The following is a 15,000-nucleotide window of genomic DNA, read 5'->3' on the forward strand; positions in this document are numbered from 1 at the left end:
AAGCTCATTTTTATGTATTGGTTGACTGATTCAATCTGAAATTCATCCTACTTCATCCATTTGAGTGACTCTACGGCGTGAAATCTTTCAATTTGCTGTAAAACTTTTCGAATGTTTTTTTCGATGTTGCAGTTTTTTGCCATCGACTTCTAAGACATGTGACAACGCTAAGAGCACTACAGCGACGAATTATGGTCTGAAATTCAAATGATTAATTCAAATTTAGATGCTCGAGAGCATGAACCTTGTCTGAACTTTTGATTTCTATTTTTAATTGAGTTCAACCATTTTTTTTAAAGAAAACTTAGAACAAAATGCATTGACACGCTATGAACTATTATTGCTCAGTTTATTAGCGCGCTTCAATTTATGATTGGACGGAAAGGTCAATGTGAAATTTATTGTATTTTTTTTGCCTAAACCTGTAGATGTTCCACGTTTGGTATGACATCGTTGGAGAGCTATTTTATTGCGCATTCTCGCTTTTCAAATAGCTATCACTTGGCTTTGCAGTAATATTGAAGGTCAAATATACTCCTAATAGCAAAGGTTTAGCAAATAACTTTGCTTTCAACTCATGCGGCTTATCAATATTTAAAACCTTTGTTCGTCAAACCACGGTGTTACAGCAGGTGAACCATCCAATGTCCGCAGGCGCGCGCGCGCGCGTGCGAAACACGATAACAAACCGCGAACACGATCGACCGCGGTCATAAAAGCGGTTTCGATATAATCCATCAAAAGGGGGCCCTTCGGAGAGGGTCGCAACGCGTGAAATATTTTAATTTCAATTTGTCATCCACTTGCCACACTTGCCGTTCTTGTTCCGATTTGGTTCTCGTTGGCATTTTTCCTTTGAAGTGTGCCCCCACCCCATGATGGGCCCCTCCTGTCCATAGAGAGAAAAGGCGCGAAATTCAATCCGTAGTAGCGTGCCATAAAGCTACCGCCACTTAAACCATCGGGATGCAATCACTTGAAAGTAAATAAAATTTAAGTGCTTCATAAAATGTTTCGAAAAATCCATCCAAAACCCATCACACCAGTCGAGGAGGAGTGCTCGATTGTGAGTGTTCGCAAGTCGCGCGACGAGCCAGGAGAGGAATATCCTCGTTTTGTTTTCATCTGACCAGTCGCCCTAGGGCAGGTCGGCAAGGTTGCAGGAGGTGCAGCAGGGAGCGCAGGTTGAAAAGGATTTTTTTTGCAGCTTCACATTTAGTCCCGCCACTCGGTGACTCAATTTAGAAGATGGCTGACGTTGGCTAAGACGACGGCTGTCGTCGCGGGAGAGGAAGAGGACGTCGGGGGTGTGCAAAACTGAATTATTGGCTGAACCTCCCTCCCGCCACCAGGCGTGCACCCCCTAAAATCGCCTGAGCAGTGAGGCAGTTGCCGTTTAATGCCTTGTCGCTGTTCGTTCTTGTTTTGCTTTCTGGATTCTTCCATTTTTCAACTTGGCACAGCCCTAGCCGGTGGCCCAAAACGGTGACGGAAAGAGGGATCGGAGTGGCGGTAACTAAAGCAAACACCACAGCAGCCGCCATTGCGCGTTCAACTGCGTCAAGTGAATGAAAAGCCATCAAATTTAATTTCCTAAGTTTAATTTTTATGGACTGCCACTTGCTGCAGTGCACTCGGGAACCCGGGAACGCTTGTCATTCGGTCATCGGGCTGTAATTGGTTTTTGGGTTTTGAAGAGGGACATGCGCGCGGCACCCTCCCCAGACTGCCGGGTACTCGGTGGCTTTTTGTGCCGCGGTTTGGGTAGACCGAAAACCTCGACTGATGGGGTACCGGTTGGCCATAAATTGAGTTGATCTCAATTTATGGTCACGACGCAAGGGCTCTCGCCTACTACGCCATGTTTGTCAAGAGCCGGTGCAGTAGGCACATCGGGTATCGGAAGCTTCCGATCTAGTAGTTGGCTGCCATTGTTTTACTTCGTGATTTGCTCTTTTTCGATTCGTCGGTACGGTTTGGTACGGCTTTTATCTGGTTACTTATCGAATACCGAGGTGGATGATGGAGAAGCATTTGACTGTCCTAAAAGTCCTAGAAAACTCCACTGACTACGCGAATCGGTGTTCGGTGATCGGGTGGGGGTCGAATGAGTAAGTGAAGCTGCGTCACTGAATCGATTTCTGGTGCTGGCTTATGTTTCCACAGAGCTACTTGCAGCATTAAAAATGATGATGCATTCGCCAAAAGCTGCGCATTCGAGTCGCAAAACGCAAACCAAACGGATACCAAATGATTGATGGTGCTGGCAGAGTAGCACCATCAGTAGAACTAGGACAAAATTCCAACATTCCGCAAAGCTGTGCACTTCTTAATCTCCCGAACGAGGCACAACCGTTTGGTACGGTTTGTGTGTTGGGAATCGGCTTTTAACGGCACGTTTCGTGTAGTAGTTCGTCTTTGCGGTGCGGCTTTTGCGGTCTACAGAGACACGGGAGACATTACAAAATTGCCCAAGCGAATCGATTTTCAAGCTTCGTCAGCAACTTTGCAGCATTCAGTTACTATTGGACCGTTTTGTGGGTGAAATTGAGAAAAATCAGTTGCAGGTCGTAGCGAAAAGGACACAGAAAGTTGCTCATCGAACTTATTGGATCCCTAGGGGAGGGAGATCGCATTGGGAATGAAAGCTTTTGGTTCATTTTCCGGTCAGATCAACTCATAATTCGGCCTTTTTGACGAGGGACAAAAATGGAAAAGACTTATCCAGCGTGTGCAGAATTTTATTTCGATTCATTTCGAAATAATTTTCAGTCTTTTCCAATTTACTTGACAAATGTCAATCGGATTAATGATTCATCAGAGAGTTTGAAATTTCTATAGAACCCAACCCAATAGAACCAAGAAATGCACGTGATTCTCCTTCAGGATCCTTAAGGATACCTGAAATCGTGAGGAGCAGTTCAAGTGCCAGACGGAGTCCCAGTTTCCAGCCAATACGCTCGTTACAGTTCAAGGTTCAGCACTAGTTTCATTTCGCAATCGAACCAAAAAAGGCTGAACACTTATCATCCAGCACCATCATTTTCTTGCCACGAAGTGGTTTCCAGGTTAGTTTATACCATTTCTGGCTACAAGCAGCACCTGGCACGCTACCGCTACCATGGTGCAATCGGAGTTAGTTAAAGAAGTTAAATGCACCTTTTCGGGTCCGTCCTGCTGAATGAAATGCAAGCAAAATGGGAGGAAGGAAACACGAAAATGCTTCTATCCAGCAGTACTACGTACCGCAGTAGACTGGTAAATGTTCTTCAACCCAACGATGGGAAGAAAGAAAAACGACCCGAAGAAGCCAATCTTTATCAAGAAGCGTGAGCGTGAGTGAGCGAGCGGAGTTTTAAGGAAAAAGTTTTCCAACATTCCTTACCTCAGAGAGTCAAGGCACGGCATCGGGTGGTGGTGGTGCCGGTGCTGATAGTAGTGCCAAGAATCAATATTGACTTTAGCTATTTTGAAACTTTTATCCGCCGGTTCATGCATTATTGTTATTACTTTCATAGTTTCGGCTGCATAAAGTAGATAGTTACTCTACGCAAGACGCAAGAGCTTCCGCGGACTGCTGCGACCGGAAGCTCGTCATTCGGGCATTTCATCGACCAAAGTTGGTGGGACCGATTTCATAGCTGGCTAGGAACGGTGGTCCCCAGTCTGACCATTTTTCCACCGTCCGTCGCGTCCCGAGGTTTTATCTTGTTGATATTGGAAACATCATCCGACGTCGTCGTCGGTCCTGGGAGAAGGACAGCCGAAGCGTGATCGCCGATCGCGAGCCAAACAAGTTTACCGAAACTCCCCAGCACCAGCAGCAGTTTTTGGAGGAAAATTCAATGGAACACAGGGAATGAAAAACGGGAAAAACTTCCGCCACTAGTGTACACACGCACACACACACACACACACACGTACAGTGAAGGGGATGAAATTTTCCACAACACAGCAATGGCTTCGGAACTTCGGCTGTCCAAGAGTTACTGCTGCTGCTGCTGCTGCTGCTCCTGGACCAGGACGCTTAAGCGCTCGTTATGTGACCGGAAATGGCCCATCAGTCTGAGCCGGTTGATCGTTTCACTGCCCACCCCGGATGCTGCATTCCCGGTATCGGCCATATGCCATCAGACCGCCATCAAACCCTCCCACTCGGTGGACGGAGACGAACCAGAGCATGAAAGAGAGAATCCAAAATCCTTATCCTGAAAACGGACAGGATTGTGGAATTATGGGGCCAAATGATTGCGATCCTCCTTTCGTTTCAACGGTTACTAAGGGACGCGCAAGGGAAAGTGCGTCGTCCGCTACATCACAATGACCATCGACAGTTTTATAGGGCTACTGCGATGCTGGTGCCAGGAGGAGCCCAATGAGACGCTGGATTATGCTTCCGGGAACAAGCGTTTCGTCGTCGTGTGCCTGTGCGTGTGTGTTTTCGTCGTACGTGTGCCCACTAGTGGTAGCAGATGATGGATGATCGACGGCAAAAATAAGCTCTAGCCCCACACACACACACACAAACGGGCGCGCGCTTTTCACGTTTCACCCAAAGTGCCCGATACTGTCCAGAATCGCCAATCATGGCGTAATTTTATGGATAGGTAATCCGCTTACTTTGAAATCCTTCTCACACGAGGCAGAAGGGAAGGAGCGAGGCGCGGTGTTCTATGCTCTGCTCTGAGCTCCCTTACATGCTGTTTTTTCTTCCTCTTTCCATTTTTTGCTGCTGCTGCTGCCCACCTATTGCTTTGGCCATTGTCCAAGCCCTGAGTCGTCTACCTGTATATGGCGTATGTATCACACTTCACACGCCGGGGGATTGGACGCCACCTCCACCACCATACGATGATCTGTTTACGACAAAACGATGAACCAATAATTGAATCCGGGAAAAATCCTTTCAAAAAAGAATCTAACCGGTTCGCATGCGTGCGTATGTGTGCTCGTGCGCGCGAGTCGGTAGTGTGAGAGCGGCGCATGTGTGTGTGCCAATGAAAGCCCGGTAAGGGGTGGGCTGATGGAAATGTGCGTAAATGTTGACATTACGATTATGGCACTCTTTTGCGCTGGTCGGCGCTGGTGGTGGAAGTGCTTTCGGGCTGGTGTAGACTTGGTACTCCAGCGTCCATTTAGCGTCGGGTAGTAGCTGTAGAAGTTGAGAGGAATAGTACCCATATTGAGAGGAAAAGTAGTTTGAAGTAGAAATGTTTCCATTTTCTTCGAGCCACAGTAAAGCCACTTTTGAAAGTGTAAAAAATGAACATAACTAGTGCGCGATAGATTCTAATTGAAGTTTTTATATACTAGCATTATGGCAATGTTGCTATAGAAGCCATAAGTAAAATTAGTTATAAAAGTTTCAGATCAGAATCTATCGAGCATTACTGATACATTAAGTAAAATAGACTTTCTAAAGGGATCTGGTTGAGGTAATTATTTTTATGCAATCAGTACTGATACCACTTTTTGTTTACATTTCTTTAGCAAATCTTTGCCTTCAGTGATGGCAATTTGCGTGAAAGCTAAAAGAAGAGGAAAATTTGGTTTTTAAAACATCCCCATCAAAGTGCACGTTGGACACGTTTTCTGCAATAAACTCCCAAAAAAAAAAACTCCGGGTACACCCCGATCGCCGATGAACTGATAATCCCACCGGACCCATTTCCGTCCGGAGCAGAAAACTCCAATTAACGCTCGATGCTGTTGGTAGATCGAAATTTAGATGCTCACCGGTTGTTCGGTTGTTCCGGTATCATAAAATGTAAAAACCGATTTCCGACCAAAACCTGCTCGGCTCGGCCCGGTTTGGCCGCATGCGATACGGGGAAACGGTTTTTGCTGCAACTCCAGCACTCCAGTCCGTGCCACGCATAAGATCCTGTGACTTATCTTTGGATCTATAAGCACACCGTTTCATGCCGGGTACGCGGATTGTCACCACCGCGTGGCCGGATGGTGCTGTGCGGAATGGTCAAACCAAACAAATTCGTGGTGGCACCCCGGCTCTGGCCAAGAGAGCACTGGCTTGGTAGCCGTTTAGCAGCTTTTCGGTGGCGAATTGGATCTAATTTCAGGAAGCCGTACCGCGCGACTAGCGAGCGAGCGATAAGGCAGACAAGAGATGCATGAAGACGATAGACGACGGCACAATGGTCGCGGGTTTGAGGACACGGCCGCCCGGTGGCCAAAACGGGTCCGCGACGGTGTCGGCATTATTTTCCAATTTGCGTTAATCGCGTTCGGCTACGGCTCGGGGGGATTGTCCTTCGTCCGCAAAACACTCGCCATTTTCTCCTCACAAAATCCTTCCGCCCGTGACCGGTGTTCCAGTGTGCCAAGGTCGATAATTGTGTTTCGTGGAAATTTTGCGCAAATTCAATAAAGTAATTAATGCTAGGGCAGCAGCAGCAGCAACAGCGAGTACAACGGGGCACCGTCAGTGCCTCAGTTTGTCACTGGAGTCTTGATTAGAATGTTCCGGTCTATTGGTGCCATTGGATGCTGGCGAATGATCAAGCTTAAGCTGGCTGTTAAGATAAGATACCATCTTCTGTCCAGCTTGCTGAAAGCGATATCAAATTAAACAAAGTGTTCATCTTCTGATGGGCGGCCAAGGTGCTTTCGGGCTGATGGCATTTATCGGTGCTTCATGGAGTCACCAGCGAGTGGCTAGAGGACGAGTTTGACATTTTTACCAAAGTCTGGCGTGACCATGGCAACCGAACGAAATGTCGTGATACTGATCATGTCGAACAGGAGGACACCTCGTCACACACACACACAGCCGGACACATCCAATCAGGTGATGCTCTTGATCGTTGCAGTGGAACGCGACAGCAAACATACCGATGGACAGGATGTTTCCGTTGGATGAGTCCTGTAAGCACCGTTTAGGGAGCTAACAGCTACCGAAACCCAAAACCAAACTCAAACGCTCTCTCCTTTCTCACTCGACGACGTCATCTCGCTTCGGCCATTTGCTTTCATCGAGAGCGCACCGTGCTCCTCCTCCTCCTCCTCCTGCTCCTCCTACTCCTGTTGCACCCCACGGTCAACCTCATTTCGTCTAATCCGGAACGAATGTTCGTTTTAATTAAAACTTGTTGCTACCTCCACTCCATCCGTTGGCCGATGGTCCATTGGCCTCCAGTTCCACCAGTCCACCAGTCACACCAGACCGCACATTCCTCGTCGCCTTCAACGCAGCAATTACTAGCTTCCTGCTCGCAATCTGCTTTCGTTCTCGCTCTCTCTCTCTCTCTCTCTCGCTCGCGCGTCACTTCGACATGGCGACGACGAGCTCTCGAGGATCCCTCGCACAGTGCGCCACGGTTTGATGCATTCCGAACGTTCCTTCGGGATTTGAGCATCGTTTTAATCAACCTGATCTGCTCCCTCGTTGCCACGACCGAGGCAGCGACACGTTCTGCGAAATTCCCGCTGGAACCAGTTCCAGCAAAAGGGGAAAACTTTTCCACAGACGGACGACGGAGGACGAGGAGGTTACAATCAACGTTGGACGTAATCATTTTCCAATTTTGAAAGGTGCAAAAAGTTGGTTCCCGGCCTTCGTTTTCGGTCGGTGGTATGCGGTGGTATTGAAATTTACGATACAAGATTGATTAGCTGCGCAAGGAATCGCTTGACTGGTCGTCGATTTTTGGGGACCCCGCGGGGTCCAGAAGTGCGAAACATTCCACAGCATTCATGCTGAGTAAAGGTATTTCCCGATTTTTCCCCCGAAAAGCGATTTCGCTCTCGATCCTTTAAGCCGCAGCAAACTTCCGGAGGCTCTCTCATTATGGGCGAGCCTCGGGCGCAAGTGGGGGTTGTAGGGTGGGTTGGTGGAATGTTAATAATTCCTTGTTAATACCAGCCCATTAAGCAACTCGTTAGGCTCTCTGCACTGGGGGCGCGCGCGCGCGATGGAGTTCGAGTTTGGAGCTGGCGATGGAAAAGTTTAATATACCATTTGGTGAGAAATATTTCCCCGTGAACCCGGTCCAGGTTAATGCGGTCATCAGCAGCCAACGTCCAGAAGAAGCACTCAAAAAAAAAATCCATGACCCTCCTGTACGCCGATCGTCAGTTCTCGATGCTGATGCCCCGAACTGCATCGGAATTTGGGAAACTCCTGGCGCTTTGGACGCCATTTTTAATGTTCGCCTTTTACCGTTCCCTGCAGGCGATACGGTGAGAGTCCGGTGCAGTTCTAGTGCACAAGCATCCATCTTTACCCCCCTTAGCCGGGGGGAGGTGCAACCCTTGCTTTCTGCCTTGTTCCTCCCGCTGTTGGGAAGGATTAAAATTGTTGGAAGAAACTTTCACCAAGCATTCAGTTCCCTGTATTTGGGGCACTTCTTCACACACACACGCGCGCGCTTATCGTAGTGCTGGCGGACATACAATGTGCAGTTGCAGTAAGTTGTCTCAGTATTTCTCTGTTTTTTTTTTCTTTTCTCGTAAGCCTTCCGTGTGTTGTGCTGATGGAGGTTCCGAGGAACAACTCTTGGATTTTACACCGAAACTAAGTGCTTCCGCCCGAGGGTCATCGTGCCGTGGATGTTCTCGTGGGCTCTGGGACTGGGTCGGAAAAAGCTGAACCTCCTCCACCAGATGCAATGTCCGGATACTTTGGTGGATTCTTTTTACACTGAAAAACATTTCCCTACAAACGCGATAGCGAAACACTTACAGTAACTTGCATCTCCATCCTGAGCGTCTATCGTCGTGGCTGGCGGAAGTTTTACATTTCCATCGCACTCCGTCGCGTGAGTTCTGTTCGCAACGTTGGCCCAGTTACCATGCCAACGCGGGCATCGCAATAGTCTTCTCACTCCCGTTCTCTCTCTCTCTCTCTTAATCATCTCATTTTTTCAGGAAACTTTTCAACTCGCAAACGATGATCTCGAACATGCCGCAGTTACGAATAGTTGTTAGTGATTAATTGTTCCCGTATTTCTACTTTCCTCGCAGTAGCTTGACTATCGGAGTTGCCCCCGCGGACATTGTTCGGACTTCGAGTCTATTAAAATGTACTTTTACGTTTTTTACACTTGCTTTCGGAGTTGCACCGGTAGTACTTTGAATACTATAAGCTGTTCCTGCAAGAGAAGTCACGGAAATCCGAGCTTCAAGGGAAGTATTGGCACATTCCCATTGCTGTACTAGTGTTATTTCAGTTGCTTTCATTTCGTCTGTCAGCTAATATTCCACGTCTATTCATCATTCCATGTAGTCCAAAGATCTATGAATTCCTTTTCACCATTCCGAGTCATCGCGACACGAAACACTTGTCACTGTTAAACCACCGAGCATTCAAACGAATAGTCTATCAGCTTTATTGCACAATCTCCCCTTCTCAACCAAAAGTTAGACGATACGTTCACAATCGATTAGAGAAATGGTGTCCACCGAGGCAAATCAATTAAAACTTTCTCCAGGAATGAAAGCGGTGCCTCGAAACGGATGGTTCTCGACGGCCACAATACACGAGAACATTTTCTCATAATTTAGCTAATCGGTTCAGCAAAGCCACGGTGTCCCCGGATACGACTCAATTAGTGACGATGTGGCCCGCCCTAGGCACCTTTCGCCTTTGAAACAGCGTGAGCACACCGGAATACGCGGCCTGTAGTCGGTGAACCGACGGCTCACCCACCTCCCGTTGCAGGTAAATAGTCGGTTTGGCGGTTGTGGTTACTGCTGGGGTAGCATTGTTACTGGAACGATGGTGCAGGTGCTGGCGAAGCCAATAGCTTCCAGGTCTCGGTTCTCAGAGAAAGAGGTTAGGGATCAGTGCTTCGTGGTAAATCGACGAGTTTCGAGATAGCGCGAGCGATAACGTCTATCTGTCGTTAGGTTTGGCTAGGTCTGCGGCGCGGTTCGTAAGATTGATAGCACCCAGTAGATAGAGCATAGATTGGATGTGTGCGACTGAATGAATTTGTTGTTTGCTTAGTACATATGGTTTGGATACTATCTTTAGCTTAGATGAACTATACGCAAGAAGCTTCAGTTGTGGTAGCTTAAGCATTTTAGTTTTGAGTAAATCAATCAAAGAGATCTGAAGATAAAATCTAAAATATTTGAAGAATGCAATGATTTTGCATTATATATCGAGAACGAATAATAGATGGAGAATTGGCGAAGTCAACGTCGAATTATTTTCAATTCAGCTGCAAAGTTCTGCTAAATTCGCACAAATAAAATTAGACTTAAAAACAAAAGGATGTCTCCCATTGACCTTTTTGAATAAAATCAATGGTCTGTGCTTTTCTATTCCGTCAGTGAACAATAATTATTTTTATGTTGTGTAACACTCATTGGTTCGCTTAAATAGAACTCATAAACGAAGCATCCCTGACCCCACCTTCCATGAATTCGAACGAATTCGGCATGGTGGATAGACCATTGACCCTACTCAATTCGCAAAATAGTTTCTCGCATGATATCACGATAATTGAAGCGCATACGCAATGAGTGAATTGAAAAGAAACATCCCGATGGGACTGAGGTAAGGTGCGAAGTCTCCTGTCGACGATAGCAATCTATCGCCCAACCCAAGCCTCTGTTTCGTGATACGTTACACTTCGTACTTGTGCAGTGCTGTGCGCCAAAAAAGGTGGCGCTTCGATCCTCAAACCCCGAAGGGGTCAATAAAGGAAAATGGCATGAGAAACTTTGCCCCACCCTCCACCAGTAGTAGAAGTAGTAGTAGTAGCACTAGTTGTTGTTGTTGTTGTGTCCAGACAGAAACCAGTCCACCGAAAAACCCAACCGGATCCTCCCGTTCCATCCAGGTATGGCGAACTTTCGGGCATAATTAAGTCTCTGAATAGTAATTAGGCGATAAGGTGTTGGCCTAATAAATTTCAACAACTTTACCCATTCATCAACCTCCCGAGGGTTGGAGGAAGGCAGAGTGGTAGTAGTTGTGGGCTACTGGCGGGGGAAAATGAAGGATCGAGGCCATCGTCCTAGTGTTGACCAACGCCTGGCCGGACTAAGTGAACCTAACCAAGGTGTAGGTGTTGTCGGGCGATAAAATGTCGGGTCAGTAAAACGAAAACCTCAACCTGCAGAACCTTGCAGAAGCGACAGGAGGTTTCAGTTGTCCAGAGCGCAGCGCTCAAGAAGTTTGCTGCGTAGATTTGTTCGTTTAGATTACGATTCGTTCACTGGAGGAAATGGTTACACGACTGGTAAGTGCATTTTCATGCGAGACAGAGAGACAGACAGGCAGAGAGAGAGATAGTGGACTTACGCCAACCTAACTTTCTGTTGACAAAGTGGTAACGGTGTAGATAAGGGTCGTTGCCTTCAAGGACACGATGATGCATCGCAGGGCGCTGCTCAACTGTGGGGCGCTGGATGTAGTAGTAGTATAGTATAGGGAAAGAAGTCGGAACCTACCTTTAGACACGAACACGTATATGCTGGCCGGTTCAGTGTTGCTGGCCGAGCAGGTGTAATTGCCCGAATCGTTGATTTGCGGCTCCCTGATGATGAGCCGGCTCTGCGTTCGTGGCCCGGGCGTCGTTTCGATGCTAATGTCTCGCCTCGAGTCATCGTAATTGATCATCCGATCGTTGCGCTGCCAGTAGACGTACTGCGGCGGCTGTGGACTCTGCCGAAAGGAGAAAGAAAAATGGAAAATAGACAAATCGTTAGACCATGGGAATGATGACAGTCAGTTCACTGTGTAAATCTTCTTTTCTGAAGGTAGAGCGTGCGGAGAAAAGGTCATGACTATTCGTCCCGTCAAAGTCTATAATGATCGTCGGAATAATAACCCAAAAACTATTAACAATTCCCACAACTGGACCACACATGAAACACCGAACGCAGAATTTCCCCTATTTTTTTTGTTTGCTCTAGTGAGTTACGTGTCGTGACAAAGCCAAAAACCCATCGCCTCGTTACGCGATAATGGTAGCGGTTTCGGTATTTCCATTTCGGGACTTTCGGTCCTAGGACAATAAACGTTCGGTTTGCGCTCTGCGTTTGCAGAATGAACAGAATACCGACCAACAAAGAATAAAAAAACAGAAAGCTGGAAGCTTAATTTCCTGGCCACAGCAGCAGCCAAAGCGGCCAAAGCATGAATAGAAAATCAATTTCCTCTCCGTTTCGTTGCTTCTTACACAACTACACGCCAGGCAGCCAGGGTCCGTGCCATGAGCAGCAGCAGCAGCAGCAGCTGAAAGTCGATGTGGCTCGAAAATAATGGAGCAACCGCATGAGGCACGCTAGCGGCGCGCGTTTAACTCTTTCAATTTGGTGGCCTTTCCATCGAATGCCAGCCCTCTCCAGCGCCTCATCCAGCGACTTTTTGCGCAAATTTGGAATTTCTTTTAGCGCTCCTCGTTCCTGGGCAGCAGCAACAGCAGCAGCAGCATCTAGGCTGTAGAGAGGGGAGTGTAAAACGAGAAACGGAGCCCATCTTGCCACGAGTCGTTGTCGACGATGTTCGACTTGACGGGACGGCACGGCAACTCGGGAATAATCGGGAACGGAATGCTTCGGTTTGCTGATTGTTTCAATTTTATAACAGGACACGCCGGGACCTCGGAACCACGGAGAAAGGCATCCCACCGGAAACGAAACCAATGAAAACCAGTTCCGTAGCCCCAAAACCATTTCCATAACTACTAGCGAACATTAAGCGTAATTGGAATTCGGACGGCGTGGTATCAGCGTTTGTTGCGGCGGCTCTACCCCATCCCGGGCTTCCTGGTTTTCACTTTTGTTTCTCGGTTTTCTATTTTGTTGTGCATGCATTTGTAGTGGTCCTAGCCCCCACCCGCCGCGCCCAGCGCGGTCACGTAACCTTCCGTTCCGGAGGAGCTTTGCAAAACCAACTCCCAAAAAAGGGTTGTCAGGATGGATGGAATGGTTGAAATGAACATTGTTCCTCAATTTACAGCGTAATTGCTAGTTAAGGAAATGTTTCTCTTTCCTCCCCCCCCCCCCTCTCCGCCCACTACAGGTACCGTGAAGGTGCTCGTGAATGTTGAACCAACAGCGTTCCACACGACGCCACTGCCACTCCTGCCTCGAGTGGGGTGTGGGACGTGTAATCATGTAGTTAATGTTTTTGCTGGCATCTGCAGACACCACCGGAAAGACGCATTCACCGCGTTGTTCGGAGACGAGCAGCTGATTGGATTGTTCACGGAATTTAAATCTGACACTTTTGACGACGCTTCGGCACATCACGTGCTGGGCGTTTGCAATGTGTGTATCGCGGATGGCGAAAATCACTAACGACGGCGACGACGACAACGGCGTGCGCATTTCATTGGAGCACAGCACCAGCACCCATGCCTGGGACTCGGGATAGTGTCGGGTTCTAGTGATTTTGAATTCCAATTTGCCACTTAATTGTTTGTGTCGCTTGGTTCTTGTTGATGAGGAAGAGTTCGCCTCTCAACGAAAGCTCAGGAACGAAAGCGAGTGGACCACAACAAAGAACTAAGCAGAGGCTCTATTAATGAGGAAAGCACAGTGAGAAGGGTCTGGTTTCAAGTGTCGCAATTACGTTATGACAAAATGCTCAATCATTTTTTAAGTTATGGGAAACCTAAGATTGGGATGATAGCGCTGCTGACAGAGGCCAATAGTTGATTCAACGAACAGCCTTCTGATTAGTCGTTGAACTGTTTTAACTAACAATTTTTTTAAACTAGTGATACACAGAATATTGAAAACTATTTAACACCTAATGTTTTGGTTGTTTTTTGTTTAAGATAATTTTACAGCTAAATGGAATTTAATGATGCTCACCGCATCATTGGTGATAATAAGCAGTTAACTATTTGGCACATGAAAGATAATTCTTCACATGATTGAATTCATTTTTATGGTTTTGCCGCTGTTGTAATGTAGTTCGGTTTTTACAAGTTTGGACGAAGTTTCTGGGTGAACAAAAATTGTCTTGTCTTTATTTTGAATACGTTGCCGTATTGGAGATTTTCAAACCATGATAATGGTTTTTTGTACCTACAACTTCAAGTCAACCTAATCGTTAGAAATAGCAGAAGTCAAAATTACAATTTTTGTACTTAAAATGATTACAAGTTGCATCAGTGAGTAAATTCCTGATACAAATGTACAGGATTCTTCTTTATCTGTTATTCGCGGTTTCTTCTGTTATGATTTGTCAAGCGGATATATTATCATCGATGTAATAAATAAAATAATGAGGGAATAATTGCTTGCCAATGATTGTCAATTCGTGTTAAACTCTATCCATGCACAGAAATCATGGCGACTGTCATATCGGTTCGACTGGGCTGTATGGCGATTTCAAGCTATCTCGCACATCATTCAAGGCCGTGATGGAAAAGGCCCGTGAAAAGATGGAACCCCGAATTTACTTTTTATGAATTGGAATACCATTTTTTGTATCTTTGATTATGATGAAATTCCTTCCGATTAGAATACAACCTTACAAAATGCTAATAACGCAGTATCAACACTTTTACGAGAGTACGATTGGCCAGCAATGCTAACATACAACGATAAAACAGAGCGAACCATATTATATGCTTGCTCCTAAACAGTAGCCGACGCCATTTGCAAACATATTTATTGATGCTTCATATAACCTTTTTCAATCGCTCATATCACCGCTTAAGGATGTATTCTAACAAACAGTTAGAATTAACTGAGGCGTAGATCGCTCGCAAGCATTGGATTTAAAGAGGGATGAATGCATGCATCCTGTTTTAAATATAAAAAAATACAAATAAAAACTGACAAATCTCCCAGTACACCAATTTATGAGGTCGCTCCACTTACTTACTTAGATATGAGGTTGCTCCAATGCATCATCACATTGTAATGAATCATTGCATTTCCTGAGATATTCTAATGCTTATGTTATGTTTACTACGCAAGACGAGATTTTAAAGCAATAGTCATAATCGCTGATGGGGTTCCCCTTGGTTAAGAGTTAATGCTCTTGGGTTCTAGGATTCGCGATCGCGA

General features: G+C 46.5%; 1 protein-coding gene and 1 long non-coding RNA gene across 6 annotated transcripts in view; one reads left to right on the forward strand and one right to left on the reverse strand.

The window, feature by feature from the left end:
* Positions 1 to 15,000, reverse strand: part of LOC125957719 (zwei Ig domain protein zig-8) — a 205,896-nt gene that overhangs the window by 27,090 nt on the left and 163,806 nt on the right. For all 5 annotated transcript variants that reach the window (XM_049690603.1, XM_049690606.1, XM_049690607.1 and 2 more), the window contains one exon: positions 11,422 to 11,635. In XM_049690603.1, the coding sequence (XP_049546560.1) occupies positions 11,422 to 11,635 (214 nt within the window). The remainder of the gene's footprint in view (positions 1 to 11,421; positions 11,636 to 15,000) is intronic.
* The window catches only part of LOC125957738 (uncharacterized), an 838-nt gene continuing 734 nt past the window's right edge, over positions 14,897 to 15,000 (forward strand). Inside the window, exon 1 of the long non-coding RNA XR_007469254.1 lies at positions 14,897 to 15,000. This exon is cut by the window's right edge and continues 242 nt beyond it. This is a non-coding gene — a long non-coding RNA (uncharacterized LOC125957738).

This window comes from Anopheles darlingi, chromosome 3 (genome assembly GCF_943734745.1).
Source record: "Anopheles darlingi chromosome 3, idAnoDarlMG_H_01, whole genome shotgun sequence".
NCBI lineage: Eukaryota > Metazoa > Arthropoda > Insecta > Diptera > Culicidae > Anopheles > Anopheles darlingi.